This window comes from Pelecanus crispus, chromosome 6 (assembly GCF_030463565.1).
Source record: "Pelecanus crispus isolate bPelCri1 chromosome 6, bPelCri1.pri, whole genome shotgun sequence".
NCBI lineage: Eukaryota > Metazoa > Chordata > Aves > Pelecaniformes > Pelecanidae > Pelecanus > Pelecanus crispus.
This window is the reverse complement of record NC_134648.1, coordinates 2,116,625-2,134,555: the sequence shown is the minus strand read 5'-3', so window position 1 is coordinate 2,134,555 and position 17,931 is coordinate 2,116,625. Positions and strand designations below refer to the sequence as shown.

Sequence of the window (17,931 nt, the reverse complement as noted above, 5' to 3'; positions counted from 1 at the left end):
AAGTGCTTGCTGTTGGGAGCCAGTCAATAGCTTTCCCAGATGCTACCACTAACTGCTAATGGGTATTTTGGCTTGCCGAGCCAAGTGAGGGAGGGAACTGTTGTTGGACAAGAAGAAAAGAGGCAGGCAGCAGGTGTGCTTGTGGAAGAACGTGGTAATGGGGCCTTCTTGAGAGTTGAGGCCAGTATAACCTGTCCAGGGCACCCCACGGTGACTGCTTACCAACACACAGCCCTAACAGGATTCCAAGTAATCTTGGGAAGTGGAGCTGGGTGAGTGGTGATTACGTTCGGTGAGTTACACACCTGCTTCACCTAATACTTCCCACTCTTTAAACTTGTACATTCCTCGCCTGTGCTCTCCTTCTCGAGCATGCCATGCCCCCTGGTGCTGGAAGGAAGAAGCTCTGCCATCTTTGGTGTGAAATAGGGTAGCTCTCGGGTGCGGTCCTGCTGCTGTGAGGCTCTCCTGAGGGGGTTGAAGAGGGGTCAGCAGCATCTTTGATTCTGTTCTTTTGCAGGAGGTGAGTGTCGTGCCTGCTGAACTTCCCCCGACCCGCTAGCCATGCCAGGGATTGTCGTGTTCCGCCGTCGCTGGTCTGTAGGCAGCGATGACCTGGTTTTGCCAGCCGTCTTCCTCTTCCTCCTGCATACCACCTGGTAAGTGAGAAAGGCAGGATGATGGCTTGAATTCTCCCATGAATTCTTTTTGCTATTCCTGTTTCTTGCAGCTGTAATTCTTCCTGCGCTTATACATGCGTCTGGAAGGCTTGTTTGGGGCATTTCTGACAGACACCAACGTATTTCCAGCTTCTGGTTCTTGGGACAAGTTCTAGTCTAAGTTCTAGTTCCAGTTCCAAAGAGGGAGCCCGACCAGAGCTTTCTGCATCCTCCAGTGCTACCCAAGGTTGTCCACTGGAGTTTGGGGCTGTGTTTCTGTACAGGGGCTCAGGAAAAACAATTGGAGTGGCAGATCCCATGGGATAATGTGACTTGACACAGATCATCAAATTGTTTTGACCGGGGTAGCAGGGCCTCTGGATGGCTTGTGGGGAGGAGATTTCCAGAACAAATTAATATTAATTGTAAATAGCTGCGGGACACTGAGGATCCTCAGTAGTTTTGTGAGGAGAGCAAGTGTGGGATCTTACATGCAGCTTTCTTTGGCTTACTGCTGGTAACAAGCTGGTTTGTGACTGGCAGGTTTGTGATCCTCTCTGTGGTGCTCTTTGGGCTGGTGTACAACCCCAACGAGACCTGCTCGCTTAACCTGGTGGACCACGGCAGAGGCTACCTGGGCATCCTGCTCAGTTGTATGATCGCAGAGGTGGCAATCATCTGGCTCAGCATGCGAGGCAGTATCCTGTACACAGAGCCCCGGGACTCGATGCAGTATGTGCTCTATGTCAGACTGGGTAAGAGGCAGCGGCCTGAGGCCTCCTAATGACTCAGCCTCCACACTGCCATCTGCTATTGCAGAAGACTTCTCTCCCCACACCCTGACAAACACACAGCTTCTGAAAGACATCCAGATGGCCACTTGTATGTGATATGCATCTGAATACATCACATATACTGCACCCTGTCATTGCTGTAAGACTTTCATGCAATGCCCCAAATATCTTTCTAGCAAACCTTTAACTTGTCATCCTCATTGCGATGCAGGTACATCCTTTTCCTCTAACAAAATATGCTCCCCTTCTGTCTCGCAACACAGATCTGCCACAGTGAGATGCATCTACACCTCTCCCCCACCTTTTTTCCCCACGTTTCCCTATGATAACAGGCATATGTCTGTGTAAATCGTGGTGGTTCTGACCCCGAGGCATGTGCATGTCCTTGCCTGTCATACAGACACTTAAGTCTACACCCACCTACCCTGAGACATACCCTTGACCTCTCGACTCACATGCGATGCATCTCTCCATCCAGCAACCTGCGCTTTGATACTCCACCTCCAAGGCACCGTGAGATAAATAGGTTTACCACCTGCTCGCTGGTCGCATCCTCTCTCTTAGAGTGCATATTTGCCTTCCTAAAAACGTTTCCTGTCTCACTCACCCCCCCCCCCCAAGAACTAGATCAGAAAAGAGATTGTTCCTTGATCTCTCGTTCAGGGCTTCCCTTTTAGCTTGTTTTCCCTCCTCTGTTCGGTTGTCTTCCAGGTACAGAAACTTGATGAGATTTTTGTGTGCTGAGTGAAGATTCTATGAGAAAAACCTTTTGGAGATGCAGGGTCAAGCCCATTCCAAACAAAGCATCTCATGTTTTTGCATCTCTGTTTTTGCTGGATTGTTCTCATGCAGAATTTGCTAAAATGTGGGTAACCTTGCTTGAAAGCTCTGTCTGGGAGACATTTCCGCCTTTGAGTGCTAAGTGCAAATCATTAACATGAATAGCAAACAAATCTTTCTCTCCAGTTTCCCAGACACACTGCAGTCTCCCTAGGGAAGCACATAGAGCCTGACAGTTTGAGTAGCACTGTGTTAAAACCAGACTAAATGGGGCAAGGGAGGTAGAGAGAATCCAAAGAGCCATTTTCCTACCCAAGAATCATCCACTCTTCTTCCTTATCTGCCTTAAACTAATACGTGTGTTCAGGATCTGTATTTATGCTGTATCTTGGGTCTTGTATGTGCTTGTTTCATGGGGCTTTTTACTCTTAATGGCTTCATCGGTTCTGATGATAGAAATAGGAGTGTGACCGTTGTGTGGGCAAGGTCCATGTGACTTGTCCCATTTTAAGCGTGTGCTGTTTAGCGCATATAAATCTAGGGAAAGAATTCCAATATGAACATAGGGAAGTCTCATCCGTGCTACTGCTGCTCCTGTCCTGCAGCAGATAATCTCAGAGAGGAGACAAGCCAAGGTAGGCAAAGCCTAACTCAGCTTAAGAACATAAGTTGGGCTGATCAGGAACCAGGTCCAGCCCTGGTTCCTTGCCCGCTGCTGTTGAAAACTATTTGTTATGTGGCTCTTTGAACTGGTCTTTCCAGGATGGTGAGAGTCTGTAGTAAGCCACGGAAGATACCGTGCTGACATGTAGATAAGGAGGGTGGATGGTTAGAGTCGGCTCGGCTGGCATGTGGGTTTAGTCTCAGCTACACCAAAAGCTTACTAGGCTAGATGACCTCCAAAGGTCCCTTCCAACCCGAAGCATTCTGTGATTACTAAGCAAGTTATTTACCCTCTCCATACCTGATTGCCCACCTTTTAGTACTTTGAGGTTGTAATGTGTAGAGAAGGTGTGAGGATGAGCGCTTCAGAGCAGTGTTTCCCGTCTTTTTTGTTCCAGGGAGCCACTGTCAAGCCCCAGTTTCTTGTTCATTACCACGGTAACATGGAAAACTGAGGAGTCATAAATGACTCCTGAAGGACTGTGTCCTGGGAACTATTACTGGAAGGACTGCAAAGGGCAGAGGTGCTGGGAACACTTGCTCGGTGTAGTAAGCAGGATTAATCCTGGATACACATTACAGTTTATTTCATATCTTTGAGTCAGGCCAGCTGTCTGAGGTGATTAAGACCTAGGTACCGTTACGTGGTGATTCTTGTTACCTAAGGGAGCCTTTCCACTGTCGTGGGCGGAAGGTATGGCTACCTGATTCACCCCTCTGATACAGCCAAGGGCACCGACAGCTTTGTGCGCCTGTGGTCCTTGTGTCATTTAGGAGTAGTTAGTGTTAAGGACACGTCACATTTTTGCTTCATTTTCTTGAATATCACCTTCCAAAGCATTGGGGCCCAGTCCTGCAGTCATTTATTCTGTTCAACTGTCCCGCTAAAGAGCCTGCCTTCGGGTTTCCTCTCCAGAAGGTGGGGAGAGGCAGTTGCTAATCCGTAGGGAGATGCTGCTACTATCCATTGTGTTCCTTTTGTTTCAGCTATCTTGGTGATTGAGTTTGTGTATGCTATTGTGGGCATCGTTTGGCTAACGCAGTACTACACTTCCTGCAATGATATCACAGCAAAGAGTGTCACTTTGGGTATGTATTTGGAATGTGGTTTGTGTGCATTCCTGTGTATGCGCAGACATCCTCTTGCCTTGGAGAGCTAATTCATTCGTGCATGTGGGGATTGACTGTTGGAAGTGGATTGTAGCTGTAAATGTGGTGCTTGTTTTCCTGAGACATTATTGCTCAGAACAGTTGTTCTATTCATTTGTTTGCGCTGTCTGCACTGAGGCAAGAATTCACGTTCCCATGGAAGGGTCTGGCTGGGGAGTCTGTAAGACCTGGTTCCCCTTCTTCAGCTCAAAATGGCTTTACTGTTTTCTTGGAACTCCTTTTCAATCCTGGCCGGTCTCCCACGGGGGCGATGCTAATGTTGCAGTCCCCCTAGATACTCAGGGAGCCTTTAATGGCCTTCTGCATGGGCAATCTCCTAAAACAGCTGGAAAACCTCGCTGTGGTTTAGAAGCCTTTCCAGAGGCTTTCCTTTTGCTGCAGCTGGCTGCAAGAGTATTTGGGGTAACTTTGCCCTGCAGCAATGGCGAGGTGGGTCTGACGTGTGTGGCGAAAAGCAGGAAGCGATGCTGCCAAGACTTACAAGCAGAGCACCTGACTTCTCTTCTTCCTTTGCAGGAATGGTGGTGTGCAACTGGGTTGTCATCCTGAGCGTCTGCATCACTGTCCTGTGCGTCTTCGACCCGACGGGCCGGACCTTTGTCAAACTGCGCGCCACGAAGCGGAGACAGCGCAACCTGAGGACATACAACCTGCGGTAAAGCAGCATTTCTGGAAGGGTGCCCTGCTTGCTTTTTTTTTTTTTTGGTTCTTGACATTCTCCTTGCCTTGCTTCAGGGAGCATTATTCAGCTTCAGGCATTGCTTCCCTTTGCTGGCGAGGGTGATTTTGGAAGAATGCAGCTCAGACTGTCAGGTGCTGCGTGTGGGCATCTGTAGCCAAAGGAGGCGAAGCAACGCGGTATCTGGCTGGATTGTGCGTTAGTCACTGGATTTGTGAATCCTTACGAGCCCCTTGAGCCAGCAGCTGACCACGACAGCTTGTTTGTCCATCCTGTAGCAGTGTTTTGCCTGGTAACAGTGAGGCAGTGCTTACATTTTGCTTCAGTCGAGGCAGCAGCATCTTCCAAAGTCCCTTTCTTCCTTTATTGTTGTCTTCAAAATACAACCTTTTGGCCTGAGGTTTCTTGTATTTGGTCTTGGCCAAGAAGCAATTTCTTTTGTGTTGGCAGTCAGATCTTTTAATTAAGAATTGATTGCATCTTTGAGCTACCCAGATGGGGATATGAAAGCTTTTTTCACCAAGCAAGGCGTTTTTCAGAAGTTTTTTTTCTAGTAGTGGGACAACACAAACAGGCTTTGTTTTCTTATGCAGTCTTGACATATGTAACTGCCAGCAAGGAATGTGACTTTCTAGGACTTGAGAGCATTAGGTTTTGAATGCTAAAAAAATGAGGCTTTTGAAAAATACTCTGCAAATTTTGCATTTCTTGTTGGGAACGTATATTCAAGGGGTGTTTTGAATACATGCTCTTCCAATGTCTTGAAACAGGATCCTTTAGGTTGTCTTTTTGAGGAAAAACCAGACTTCTCTAAGGACAGTGCAGCAAGTTTTGTTTGAAGGAGCCTGGTGGTTGTTTCTTTTTATTTGCAGAATGTGTAAGACGTTCTTCCTAACCTTTCCAATACGTTACTAACGCTAGCCTTGAATATTTGGAATTAGTGCCCTGTTAGCCTAACGTGTGCGATTGCTGCATTGTGATCAGGACATTCCTACGGATATCGGGATGAGAAGCTACGATGATACTGTGGATCTAGTACCCCACGCTACACCCAAGCTGTTTGGCTCAGTGCGTTATTTTTCCAAAGGGAACCTGAGTGCCACAGATTGCAAAGGGTTTTTTTTTTTGCCAGAGAACTGAAAAGTAAATCAAAACAAACCTCCAAATGATCTCCCCTGTGAGGAGTTTTGAGATCCCAGACAGCTGAGTGAAGGTATTTGTCCCTTGGGCCACGGCCACGTTTTTCCCTCCAGGCCTGTAACATTTTCAGACAGCTTGTGCCTGCTGCTTGCGGATTTCCACTGTAGAAAGGGAGTTTTAACAGATGTTAACAAGCAAAACGCTGTGGGCTATAATGTGAAAGGGAAACATAAAATATTACTAGATGTTCGCTACTAAAGCAATTGTTTTCAAAGAATGTATTTTTTGAATTCTCCACTTGCTTAAAGCAATCCTGCCAAAGAATATATTTATGAAGTTCTCTGCCTGTTTCTGGATTGTGATCCTGTACGATACTGAGCCTACCGAAACCCCTCTGTCTGCAGTGATACATGCCTTCTGATGTACAGCAGGAACTTGACCTTTGTATTAGACTGAACCTGAGCCATATTTCCTCTGTCTTAACTCGTGAGGAAACGTGATTTGTTTGTCACATTAGGGAGACGTGTAACTTTGGTTTCCTTTTTGCGGTACTCTGCTGTAGCTGTTGGACTCTGTTACACAGTGGTTTTCCTTTACCAGTGGCATCGTGATGTGTGTGGGCTTTTATGTTCTTGCAGAGCTAAGGAAATAAAACAACAAAAGGCTCAGCTAATTGTGCCGAGGCTTTTCTAAAACTTGCTTTAGAGCTCATAGTAAACACGTGGAAACTCAGTGTTAGCAAGAAAAGAATTTGGGAAAAGTTGGAGTGAAAATGGCTCAGAGCGCGCTTGCTTGTTCAACCCCCGCTATGAAGTTACGAAGTTCTTCGCATTGCTGCCCGAGTTCTTTGGCATTTGGTGGAGCAAACGGAGTACTGCCAGCTCTGTCTTGGGACACTTGTATCCCTGTTCCTCTTTTGGAGTCTTCCTTGGCGGTTCTGGAGAGTTTTAAAATGCTCAGGCGTGAGTTGATGGATTGCCCTGCAGGATCTGCTCCTCTGTGGCAGGCAAATCCTCCTTTAGCAGCATCTTTTTCTTCCAGGTGCAACCTGCTTTCTGTGCTTGGGCTTTTCCTGATGTGATCACCTGCCAGAAAATAGAAGTGGTCTTTTTTTGATTGGTCTGACCTGTGTTGAGTTAGTCTGTGTTCACATTAAAAAAAAGACCTTGCATTAGAGGACTTGTGGACTTTATTATGTAGGTAGTGTGGCGTTCTGGCAGAGAATCACACGGTCACCCACTTCAATGCCACTAAGCCTTGATCTAAGGACCGTTTGCAGGTATGCCAGTCAAAAATAAGGGACTGGTACCCTGCAAAATGTAGTAACTAGGCCAAGCTCACAACAGTGGAATAAACTCAGCTATAGTTCATTTTAAATAGGGTTGTCCAATTAGCTAATTTTGAAGCTGAAATTGAAATGTCATATCAACAAAATGTGGGTTGAGCTAAACCTTCTGTATTCAGCTTTTTTTTAACCTTTTCTAATTGAAAGAGAACCTTTAGCTTGCTTTCCTTTTTTTGATTCAAGTTATGCACCGTACTTGAATAAAGAGCACAAATTGTTTCAGTTCTGAGACTGTATTAGGTTTAAGAAATATATTTTTCCAAAGAAGCTATTTATTGGGGGAAAAAAAAATTGCACAGCTCCTCTCATACTAAGTGCTTAGGGTCTTTTGTACCATTCCCACCCCCTCGCCCCGAGGTAGAGTTTTCCTGCTGAGTGGTAGCACACCCTAGTACATGATGCAGCGGCCAAGTTAGCAGTAGACCCTGCTTCCATCCGGAGCGCCGGGTGCTCTTGGACATCCTGCTTCCAGCAGGCATCGTAGAACACGAGTAGCTTCGTTACGGCTGTCCTGTTCAGACGGGACACCGTGTATATAAATACAGAGGCTTGGTCCTGGCCAGAACAGCCAGATTGTGAATGACCTTCCTGTCCTCTGAAACAAGCCGAGCTGTTAATCTATACGCGGTCTCCTTGTCTCTACTAGATCAGGATAAGCCTAAGACTATGGTTTAGCACGCATCTTGCCAGTGGTGGCGTAGGCTGCGTGACTTTGAATCGTACTGTTTGTTTGCGGTCATGTTCTCCTGCCTGTCCTCACGTGCGTGCTCTACCCTTTATTTATAGACACCGCCTGGAAGAAGGGCAAGCCAGCAGCTGGACGCGCAGACTCAAAGTTTTTCTTTGCTGCACGCGGACAAAAGACTCGCAGTCGGTAGGTACCAAATGTCTCCCGTCAGAGAGCAAGCTACGTGTATGGCTGACGGTACGTGGGACTCGGCAGAGCGTAGCAGCGTGGGGTTCCTGCTGTCAGGCCTGGCCGATGTGTGTCTCATTTCACTGTGAGCGTTCTTTGAGAGCTGGAGGCACAAGGAGTCCAGTGAGCCTTGACAGCAGTGCGTGCAAGGCCTGGAAGTGCCTTCCAAGCAGCAGCAAGCTGAGCTACCCTCAGAATGACCAGGCGTGAAATTTTGCTGCGTGCTGGTTCCTTCTCCTTCCTTTCAGCCCAGGTAGCCTGAATGGGCACTTGCATTTCTGCAGGGGAGGGTACCTGGCTATGGCATGCGGAAACAGGAGCTGATGTTGCCCTCTAGATGCAGATGTAACGCCGCTGAGTAGGGCAGTTGTCTTTTCAAATTGGCTTTGAGTATTACAGGACTCTCTGAAGGTAAAGTTGTTAGCACTGAAAAGCGATGTTGTCAGTGTTAAACGCTTCTCCTGAAGTTGTTCTTTACCTCGCTGTTGCAGTGAACTGGGGTAATAATTTTAAGCTAAGATATCGGTGGAAGAAATACATATTTTCACTGTGTTTGGGTTCAACGTTTGACAGCGCTTTGTGGTCAGCTTCAGTTTTCCTTTGTCAGCCAGTTTGCTTTGGCAGTTTCTCCTATTGTTGGCATCAGTCTCATACACTTAAGGAGAGAGACCTCTTTGAAAATGGGAAAATGTAAACCTGTCAGAATCAGCAAGAGAATACTTCTGGATTACTGACAGTCAAAACCTACTACTTAATCCGTAGATTCACATGAAGATCTTTAGTTTGAAGTTTTCATGTGCGATAGTTGGGATTTTCCCTTGCTGTTATCTGTCCAGCAGGGAAGGGTAAGGGGCTTGATACTGCTTCCCCAAAAGTTAGCAGTCTGTTCTTATTGGAAGCAGTGGGAGTAGGATTGTGCCTTGGGGTGGTATTCAACAGGACTCCTGAGGACCTGCTGGGGAGGTGAGCGCTAAGGTGGAAAATTTTGCTGCTGATTCGTAATATTTAAGTTGGTCAGAATTACGAGTATTTGAGAACTCTTGAAAGACCAAGCAGAACCAGGGAATTGATATCAAAGACAGAAGAAAGAAAGAAAGATGAGGTGATGCGTGCACATCTGAAGAAACAATTTAAATTACTTGCATACACTGGGCTCTGAATTAGTTACAACCTCACAGGAAAAGAGCTAGGTATTATCAAGGACACTTCAACAAAGACATCGGTGCGCAGCAGTGGCCAAAAAATCAGAAAAACATTTAGCTTCAGTAGAAGGGCATAGAAAATGACAGGGAAAACACCAAGGGACCAACCACATCAGTGATGTCCTCACTAAATATAGCCTGGTGTTTGGTCTCCTAAAAGATGCAGCAGAAAAAGGAGCGTATTGGAGGGGGTATGAACTTGTGGAGGAAGAGAAATGAGACTGGGATTTTAACCTCAAAAGGGAAAGATGTAATAAGATGAAGAGCTGTGTAAGAATAATGGAGAGTCAGGTGAAGGCTACCTGAACATTTGTTCATCACAGATGGCGACCGGTATGAATTAGATTAAAAGGGTTTGTTGGTGAGTGCTGTGTAGTTATCCACAGGGTGCAGTTTCCAAAGTGTGGACAGCTGCAGGAATTGTCGTAGCCCTTTTCCAGAAATCCAGCGATGTGTACTGGCACGCTGGTTCTCCCAGTGGCACACTCCTGCGGGGCTGGATGAAATGCCACCGTGTTCCCAGGAAATGTCCCAGCCCCAACCTGCTCTCCTGTCCCGCTGAGAAGTCACAACCCAGACCTGCCAGCTCTCACGGATCATCTGCTAGAGCTGCTTAGGAAAATCCCGCTGGAAAACTGAAACGAAACAAGCGCTGTGTCATGGCAGCTCAAACAGCAGCGTTTTCCTTGGGGGTAATTTTCTGCTCCTCCACTTGCCTGTGCTACCGCAGCAGAGGCGCCTTCCCAGGTCGCCTTCCCAGGAATCCAGAGACGCCTGTCCTGAGGGCGCAGCACGGGCGCTGCAGCCTGGCTCGACAGCCCTGACAGGCATCCGAATGGTCTGCTTTCTGAACAACTCTATTTTATTCAGGAATGCAAAATATTTCACTTCATGTCAAGTTTTTTTTTTTTAAACAAACTTTTCATTCTGCAGTGACTCTCTGTTTCTACTTTTTTTTTTTTAGTTCAGGATAAAAGCAGATACCAGAATGTCCAAATTCCTTGTGCTATTGAATTTCCATTTTACATTCAGCCTGAGCAATTTCCAGGCTCTTTTCTTTGCAGAAACAAGCTCTGACTTTGTCTGTCCTGGCATGACAGCGTATGGAATGAATGTCTATGTAATGGATCAGAAATGAATCTGTTGCTGTCTCTCCCAGTCTTCATGGAAAAAATGTTCTAGCAGAGGGTGGTCATCCTCTGGGCTGGAAAATAGTTCTGTAGAGTGGACATGGCATCGGGGCAAGAATCTGTTCTTAGGGGTCTGGAGTGAAGGCTGACGTGCTCAGTCTCCACCGGCTCTGCCACCCCCAGAGCCTGCAGGGTTTGTAGCAGAACGCTGTAGTCAATCCTACAATATAGCATCAGGTGCTCCAGCAAAAACTCTTGCTTCGGAACGGAACGTACATGTTGAACTTCCATGACGGCCTTTTACTTTGGTCAGACTATTAAGGGGTGTTGCTGTCACTTTGGGTTAATAGGTGTTGGTCATATTTTACTTCGAGGCTGTTTGTATTTCTTGTGTGCTTATAGGAACTCTGCTAAGATTTATGGGGTCAGTACTTCAAGGATACTGCAGTTGTAATGTTGGAGAGGTTAATGCCAGTCCGTTTGCTCTTCAAAGGCACAGCTGGCATGGGAACCTGCACAGTTGGCACCTGAAGCCCCGTTCTTAATGGTGGTTTAACTTGCTTTTGTAGGCGAGTGAAAAATGATAGAAAGTAATCTTGCGCTCCAGGAGTTTGTCAGAGATAAAAGAATGTAGGTCATTTCCTGCAAGACTGCTAGGGAGAGAAGGGATTTACTTGCCTGTCAAAGAAAAGAGATGGAGAGATCCTGTCCTGAAGACCAGCCTTTCTTTAAGCGCACGGCTCAGGCTTTCTACAGACAACACTGCAGTCGCATGGCTTTAGGTGCTGAGTAAAGGCTGCTATGAAAATACAGGCTAAAAGTTCATGATACGGCTGTGACAGACCTTGGCAGGAAAGGTTTAGCGATGGCAGGAGTCAAAATACTGGCCACTTGTGTACTACAGCGCTTGCTCAGTCCTGCTTTTTGTTGATCCAACCTCTGGGTCAGCTTTGTCTTTAAGCTTGCTGGTCTGAGCGATGGCCAGATCAGCGTTGTCTCACACTCCAGCCCATCTCCAACCTCCCAACCCAAGGTCTTGGGCTTTTTTTTGTAGTACAGAGCAAAAGGGAAGATAACATTCCTCCTCAAAATAACTTTGTCACTGCTTCAGAGCCTTTGTTTGACCCTCTCGGGTCACTTCCACTTCTGTCCCTCCTGTGATGCCTTCCTTTTTTGGGTTTGGTCACCTTCTCTTCTGGGAACTCTGCATTTAATGACTCAGATCTTTTTGCAGATTTTCCTTTTTAGGCCCTTTTGCTTGGGTGCCGTCCAAGATAAACCTGGAAAAGCCTGGTAACTCGGTCAGCTCCGTCAGTACCAAGAGCTGCCATGTGTAACACATGCTTGTTGTGATTAACTCTTTGAAATCACGTAGCAACATGCGTGGTGGTGAACAGCGAGCAGCTACAGCGGCTGTTCAGTGGCAGGATTCAAAAGCTGTCGCTTTCAGTGATGTGCCTGGGGTGGTAAGGTCTAGGTTAAATACGGGCAAAATGATCCCAGGACAGGGTTACAGAATTGAAGAGGCTGTTAAATAGGATAAAATCAGTGCTTTTTTTTTCCCAAATAGCCTTTGTTCAAATGAAATTGCTTTTGAGGAGGAAGGATGACTCTGAGATGGCACTGGATTGGGATTTGCTTGGTTCTCATCTTAACTTCCTCTGTCTTATTTACAATGTAGAGGTGAAAACATTTCCTTTTTCTCCCTTCGTGTCTGCCTTGTCTGCCTTGATGTTGGGGTGGTCTGCTTGCCCACGCATAAGCACCCAGCGTGGTACAAATTCAGTCTCAGCTGAGGCCTCCAAGTGTGACTATGTAAAATAAATAAGAGATATTAATATGATTAGACCAGATATGGTGTTCCCTGAAGGAATCTCCTGCATGTTTTGGAGAGAGAGCCACAGAAATGAGGCCATTGCTGCCGCATTGGTTCTCATTCTGTGTCCTGTTTTGAGGCTCCCCACACCCAAACTCCTCCTCCTAAACTCTTCTCTCCCTGGATTTTGCAGGACGCCTACTCTGAAATCGCCTACCTTTTTGCTGAGTTTTTCCGAGACCTTGACATCGTCCCATCTGACATCATTGCAGGCCTGGTTCTCCTGCGCCAACGGCAGCGGGCAAAGCGCAACGCTGTGCTGGATGAGGTGGGTGGAGGGGGCACGTTGCAGTGCGCGGAGGCAGCGGGCATCTCGCTTGGCCTCTGACTTACCTGCTGCTTTGTGACTCGCTGGGTGAGAACTGCGTGACTCTGCCCACCCCGTTTCTGTTGTGTGATGGGCTATTGCCAGTCACCCAGCTGTAAAATAAAAACACTAACTTCTTTAGCAGCTTTTTCCGAGACTCCCAAAGGGCCCAACTGACACTGAGTCAAGCTTGTGAAACCTGCCGTCTTTTCGAGGCAGGTGATACATACAGATTTAGCTCTTGACCCCAAATGGGCACCTGCCTTGAAGGAGGTGGTAGGTACTTGAAAGCAAATGGGAAGATTACTCCTCCTATACAGTGATGTGGAGAAGACTCCAGCATCTGGGTAAAGCTGCAGGAGGAACTTTAAGTAAAAATTCCTAAATTCCCAAGCCGTTAGTGGCATTGAGGTTTGCAGATTCTCAACCCAGTAGAAAATTGGGTGTTTTTCCTTTTCCCCAGAGGTGGGATTCAGATCAGGCAGAAATAAGAATAGCAGAATTGGAACCAGCTGAAGAGACTGGTTGGGATACTTGAAAGTATCTTGTCCCGGGTTACATAGTGCTTGCTGTTTCTCAGGCAGACAAAATCTACATTTTGTCTTGGTGTCACAGAGAAGAATTTTTATGTATGTTTGTGACTTACAGGCAAACAATGACATTTTAGCTTTTCTGTCTGGGATGCCAGTGACCAGGAACACAAAGTATCTGGATCTGAAAAATGCGGTAAGTCACTGGACTGTGGTCTTGCAAACTCACCGTGCTTCCCCATGTAGCCTGTTTTCTTTTTCTCAGTGGCTTCTCTTATTCCTTTCTGGAATAATCAAAGAAATTAAAGATTGGTACAACAGAATATAACAACAACGCTTGCTCTCTGGAGGCTGTTTGTCTTCAGATCACTTTGAAAGCATTATCTGTCTGTCCTCCACTTTGCGGGAAGTGGTAGTATTGCCGCTCAGATGGGGGAAGGCAATGTGAGTTTTCTCCAAAGCCAGAGGTACGAGTTGAGCGCTGCAGCCAGGAGCGTCGTGCCGAGCTCCGTATGGAAGTACCACCAGCAGAGCTCATGGAGCCCAGCAGGCAGGGCTCCATCTTATTAAGGGCAGGGAGCTGCCTGGAGTGAGATGGAGCATTCCTCCCTGGGGCTGATTGTCAGCGGTTCTCAGGAGGGAAATGGCTGCAGTCTGTTCTGCTCTGTGTGAATTAAGCTTGGCTTTTCTCCTGGCATGCTGCCGTTGCAGCCCTTCATTGGGCAAACCGTATTCAGTCCCCTTGATTAGATGATATTGCCGCAAGAGAGGCGAGGCTGACCCAGTCCCAGCATCGCTGATCGAGTGATTCTGTGATTAACCAGCTTGCGGCCGTGCTGTACTGCGTTGTGTTTAATACTAACACCCTGCTCGCGTTCAGCCTGTCTCTCCCGAGTAGCTGTGTGTGGGGGGAGATGTCAGCAGAGCTTAGAGAAGGCACGCGGCCCCAGACTGGCTTTATGGTCCTCTCCGGGCATTTCCTTATGGCCTGTGACTGTGTGAAAGCAGTGTATTTAGAGAGCTCATCTTCTTGGGACTTAAACTAGTTTATCTTCTCCCCAGCTAGGGCAGGGTGGGGCTAAACCCACAGAGGATGGCCTTCCTTTGCAGCAGGGTGTTTGATAGAGGGTATTTCTCTAGAACTAACTGTTTTGTTAAACAGCTAGCGGGGCCCCTCCGCTCAGGGAAAAAAGGCATAGCTGTACTGAGCTGTGCTGGGGAGGGGGAGGATCGTGCCCAGCATAACCAGCTTGCTCTCCTGCAGTCACCTGGAAGCGCTGGCAGTGCTGGTCTGGTGGTGCCGAGAGAGAAGGCTGATGCTCAGAAAGAAGGGTGCACGTGTCTGTCTACGATGGAAAAAGGGAAACAGTAGAAAAAACTCACTATCTAAAAGAGAATAAGGCCTTTAGCGAGTCTCTTGTCTCTTTCAGCAAGAGATGCAGCGGTACAAAGAGGTGTGTTACTACATGCTGTTTGCCCTGGCTGCCTATGGCTGGCCCATATACCTGATGAGGAAGCCCACATGTGGACTCTGTCGGCTGGCCAGATCCTGCTCGTGAGTGGCCATCCTGTCTCTCGCTCTCCCTTCTCTTCTTCCCTTCTCCCTTCTGTTTCTCCCAGGTTTAGAATTCTTCTTTCATCAGCTTGCTCATCAACCCTCTGTTCCTCCTCCTTTTCTCTTCTGCTTTTTTCCTCTTTTCCCTTCTCATGCTTTTTCTTTCCATCTCTCAGTAACTCTGTGCCTTCATACTCCAATGTCTTTCTCCTCAGTCTCTTCCTTACAGGTGCTTATCTTGTTAAATAAACCAGGCTGTCCTATGCTCTGTCCTCTCTGGTGCACTAAGGATCATGCCAGTCCTGTGCAGCTTGAACAGCCAGCAGAAAGAACTCATCTGGCACAAGACTGCTTTCACGCTGAGTCAAAATAGCTGTCTTGGAGCTCAGAAATCAGATTTATCGGCAAGCGCAGATATGCAGGGAGCTGACATTTGAGTCTTTATTAAAGCATTGGCAAGACTTGGCCAGAGTTTGTGCTGTGTTCTCTCTGACTAATTGTTTTTCTGCCGTGCTGCATAGTGCTCACCTCATGGTAGCAATGCTGTAGTTCAGTTCAGGATTGCATCGTTTTAAATGTTTGCTTTCAGCTGCTGTAATGCTGTCATCAGATTCTCTTTGGGGTTGAGATTTTGCACTTAGGCAACTGCTGAACTTATTAGGAGGAATATACTTCCTTTTGAGTACTTCTTATTTGTGAAGTGTCTCATAAGGGAAAGAAGGGGAAAAAAAAGAAATCTGTGCTTCTGGTTTTGTTCTGGAATGATTCTAGACCTGTTTTCTTTTTTTGTGCAAATAAATCTAGAGCTCAGTAACTGCTAGCTGCTTTGTGTGTTGAAGCAATCAATGTAGGACTGTGCTACGAAGGGTAGTATCCTTTGAGGAGAGATGCCAGCGCTACTATGCATTGATTCCTTGGGGACTGGTTGCACTGTAGCTCTCTCTGGTGCTCAGAAGGAAAACTACATCTGATCCCAGTGCCCCTTTTTGATGCTGAAACATGAGCTGTGTGCTGTTTTGTGTTAAGAGCTCCTACCAGTAAAGGAAATCGCTGCTGTTGAGATGAGGCCACTGTGGCATGCAGCGTCGGTCTTTTCCTTATCTCTCAGGCATTCCGCTCTAAAGCCAGTCTCTTCCACGGTCCTCTTTTCCTCAAAGCTATTTTTTTCTTCTGCAGATGTTGCTGTCTCTGTCCTTCACGTCCCCGCTACGCGCCTAGCGTCACCATTGAAGAGGATAACTGCTGTGGCTGCAATGCCATTGCCATCCGGCGCCACTTCTTGGATGAGAATATGACCTCAGTGGACATTGTTTACACATCTTGCCACGACGCAGTAAGGAGAACCTGCAACCCCCTACGTATTTGGGGCATGCTCCTAAGGCCTTTCCTAATGGGATTTACGTGCTTCCAGGTGTAGTGGTACAAAGAAGGAAACTTAAGCCTTTTTCTGACCCTAGAGCTTCCCACCCTATCTCTCCATCAAGAAATTCTGCCACTTGGACAGAAATACTTGCTACTGCCAAAAATCAGATCGTTCAGAGGAATGCTTACCCATAAGGCATAACCTGTCAGGCTGCTCTGCCTCCTTTTCCCTGAGCAGGAGAATAATTAAACAGGAATGTCTCACCTGATTGTTACAGTTAGTGGATCTTTTCCAGGTTTACGAAACACCTTTCTATGTGGCTGTGGACCATGATAAGAAGAAGGTGGTCATTAGTATCCGAGGAACTCTGTCTCCAAAAGTAAGTGCAGTGGCTTCGCGTACCCTTGGCCGTCCTGGCAGACTTTTGGGAGAGTCTGAGACCTTCCTGACTGGCACATGTTTGACTTCCCTGAAGCATGGTGACTGCTTTTCTTCCAGGATGCCCTGACTGACCTAACTGGGGATGCAGAGCGCCTTCCGGTTGAGGGTCACCATGGAACGTGGCTGGGACACAAGGTGTGTAAAAGAAAAGAAAACAAACCCAGACAAAAAAAAAAAAAAACACTTCTTTTCCTAATGTTTTGACTTTTTAATTATAGGCCAAAAAAAAAAGTGGTCTTAATGGCTTGAGGTGCTTTTAAGAAGGGTGTTACATAATTGCACTGAAGTGGCTTTGAGATGTTAAAATAAAATCCTTAGTTGTAACAGTTAAAATCACTATGTCTAATTAAAAAACCCACTCAATTAGTAAAAAACAAACTGTAAAAGACATCTGCGGAGACCTAGAACAAAATTATTGGAGTAATTCAAATTACTTTTTCTTCCAATGACCTTTTTGGTATTTGCAATCAAACCCTGAGAATGTGTTTAAAATTCTGTTGCAACGGGATAGGCGTTGAACCTCATAAAAGGGTACTGGCAGGACTTGCATCTCTGTAATTAGACTGATACTATGCGTCTGTGTTAGCGATCAGGACTGGGCTGACTAAATCAATTTACTATAGAGCTGACCTTTGCCCCTATCCAGCAAAGTAATGACACGCATGCTGCGTTTTAAGATGATCAGGAATTTGGCAGCCTCTCAAGATGCAGTGCCAGACTGGGAAAGAAAAATACAAACTGGAGCTTGTGCGTGTTGGAAGGAACGTAGCAGCTGCTGGAAATGCTGCTGCTCAGGGAGCCAAGATGTTGCTGATCATCCGGGCAGGGTCCCTTCAGGGTGGGACATTGAGCTCGTAACTCCTCGAGAGCCGCGATCCGGGAGCGCGTCCTTCCTTCGTGATGTCCTGCCTGAATGCCAAAGCTCTCCTCTGTGCTTTGATGCTCTGCTTTAGGAAGTAGAGCATTAGTAGCTGATAGGTAACTGCGTACTCAAATGCTTGGCTGGATGTGGGTCTGATAAAGAAGCGGTTACTTAAGAAAGTGGTCTCTGTGGTCTCCAAGTCATCTCTCGGATGCTCTGTGGTCTCCGAGTCTCCCGGAGTGGGGCTTTCTGAAAACAGTGTTGTCTACCTGCTATTTGCCTAATGGGTATTTCCTTTGTTTCTCCCAAAATGAGAAAATTAATCAACCTGGCAAGTACACAAGGACATGTTATGGAAACATAGATAAACGAGGTAGTGTTTTGTCACATAACTGATGTTTAGCTATGTGAATCTTTACTATTTGTTTAACGTTTCTGAACCGTTACATCTACTGTCAATGCCAATGTCACTTGTCTTTGTACTAATTCATTTAGCTCAAAATGACTTTGCACAATCGG

The 17,931-nt window shown here is 46.7% G+C and overlaps 1 protein-coding gene across 1 annotated transcript in view; it reads left to right on the top strand.

Annotated features, from left to right (window-relative positions):
* The first annotated feature begins 545 nt into the window (after positions 1 to 545).
* DAGLA (diacylglycerol lipase alpha) overlaps positions 546 to 17,931 on the top strand; it is a 31,968-nt gene continuing 14,582 nt past the window's right edge. The window contains exons 1-11 of the mRNA XM_009490230.2: positions 546 to 659; positions 1,203 to 1,414; positions 3,884 to 3,985; positions 4,583 to 4,721; positions 8,017 to 8,104; positions 12,488 to 12,622; positions 13,310 to 13,387; positions 14,622 to 14,746; positions 15,923 to 16,079; positions 16,405 to 16,488; positions 16,608 to 16,685. Coding sequence (XP_009488505.2) covers positions 565 to 659; positions 1,203 to 1,414; positions 3,884 to 3,985; positions 4,583 to 4,721; positions 8,017 to 8,104; positions 12,488 to 12,622; positions 13,310 to 13,387; positions 14,622 to 14,746; positions 15,923 to 16,079; positions 16,405 to 16,488; positions 16,608 to 16,685 — 1,293 coding nt within the window. The 5' untranslated portion in view covers positions 546 to 564. The remainder of the gene's footprint in view (positions 660 to 1,202; positions 1,415 to 3,883; positions 3,986 to 4,582; positions 4,722 to 8,016; positions 8,105 to 12,487; positions 12,623 to 13,309; positions 13,388 to 14,621; positions 14,747 to 15,922; positions 16,080 to 16,404; positions 16,489 to 16,607; positions 16,686 to 17,931) is intronic.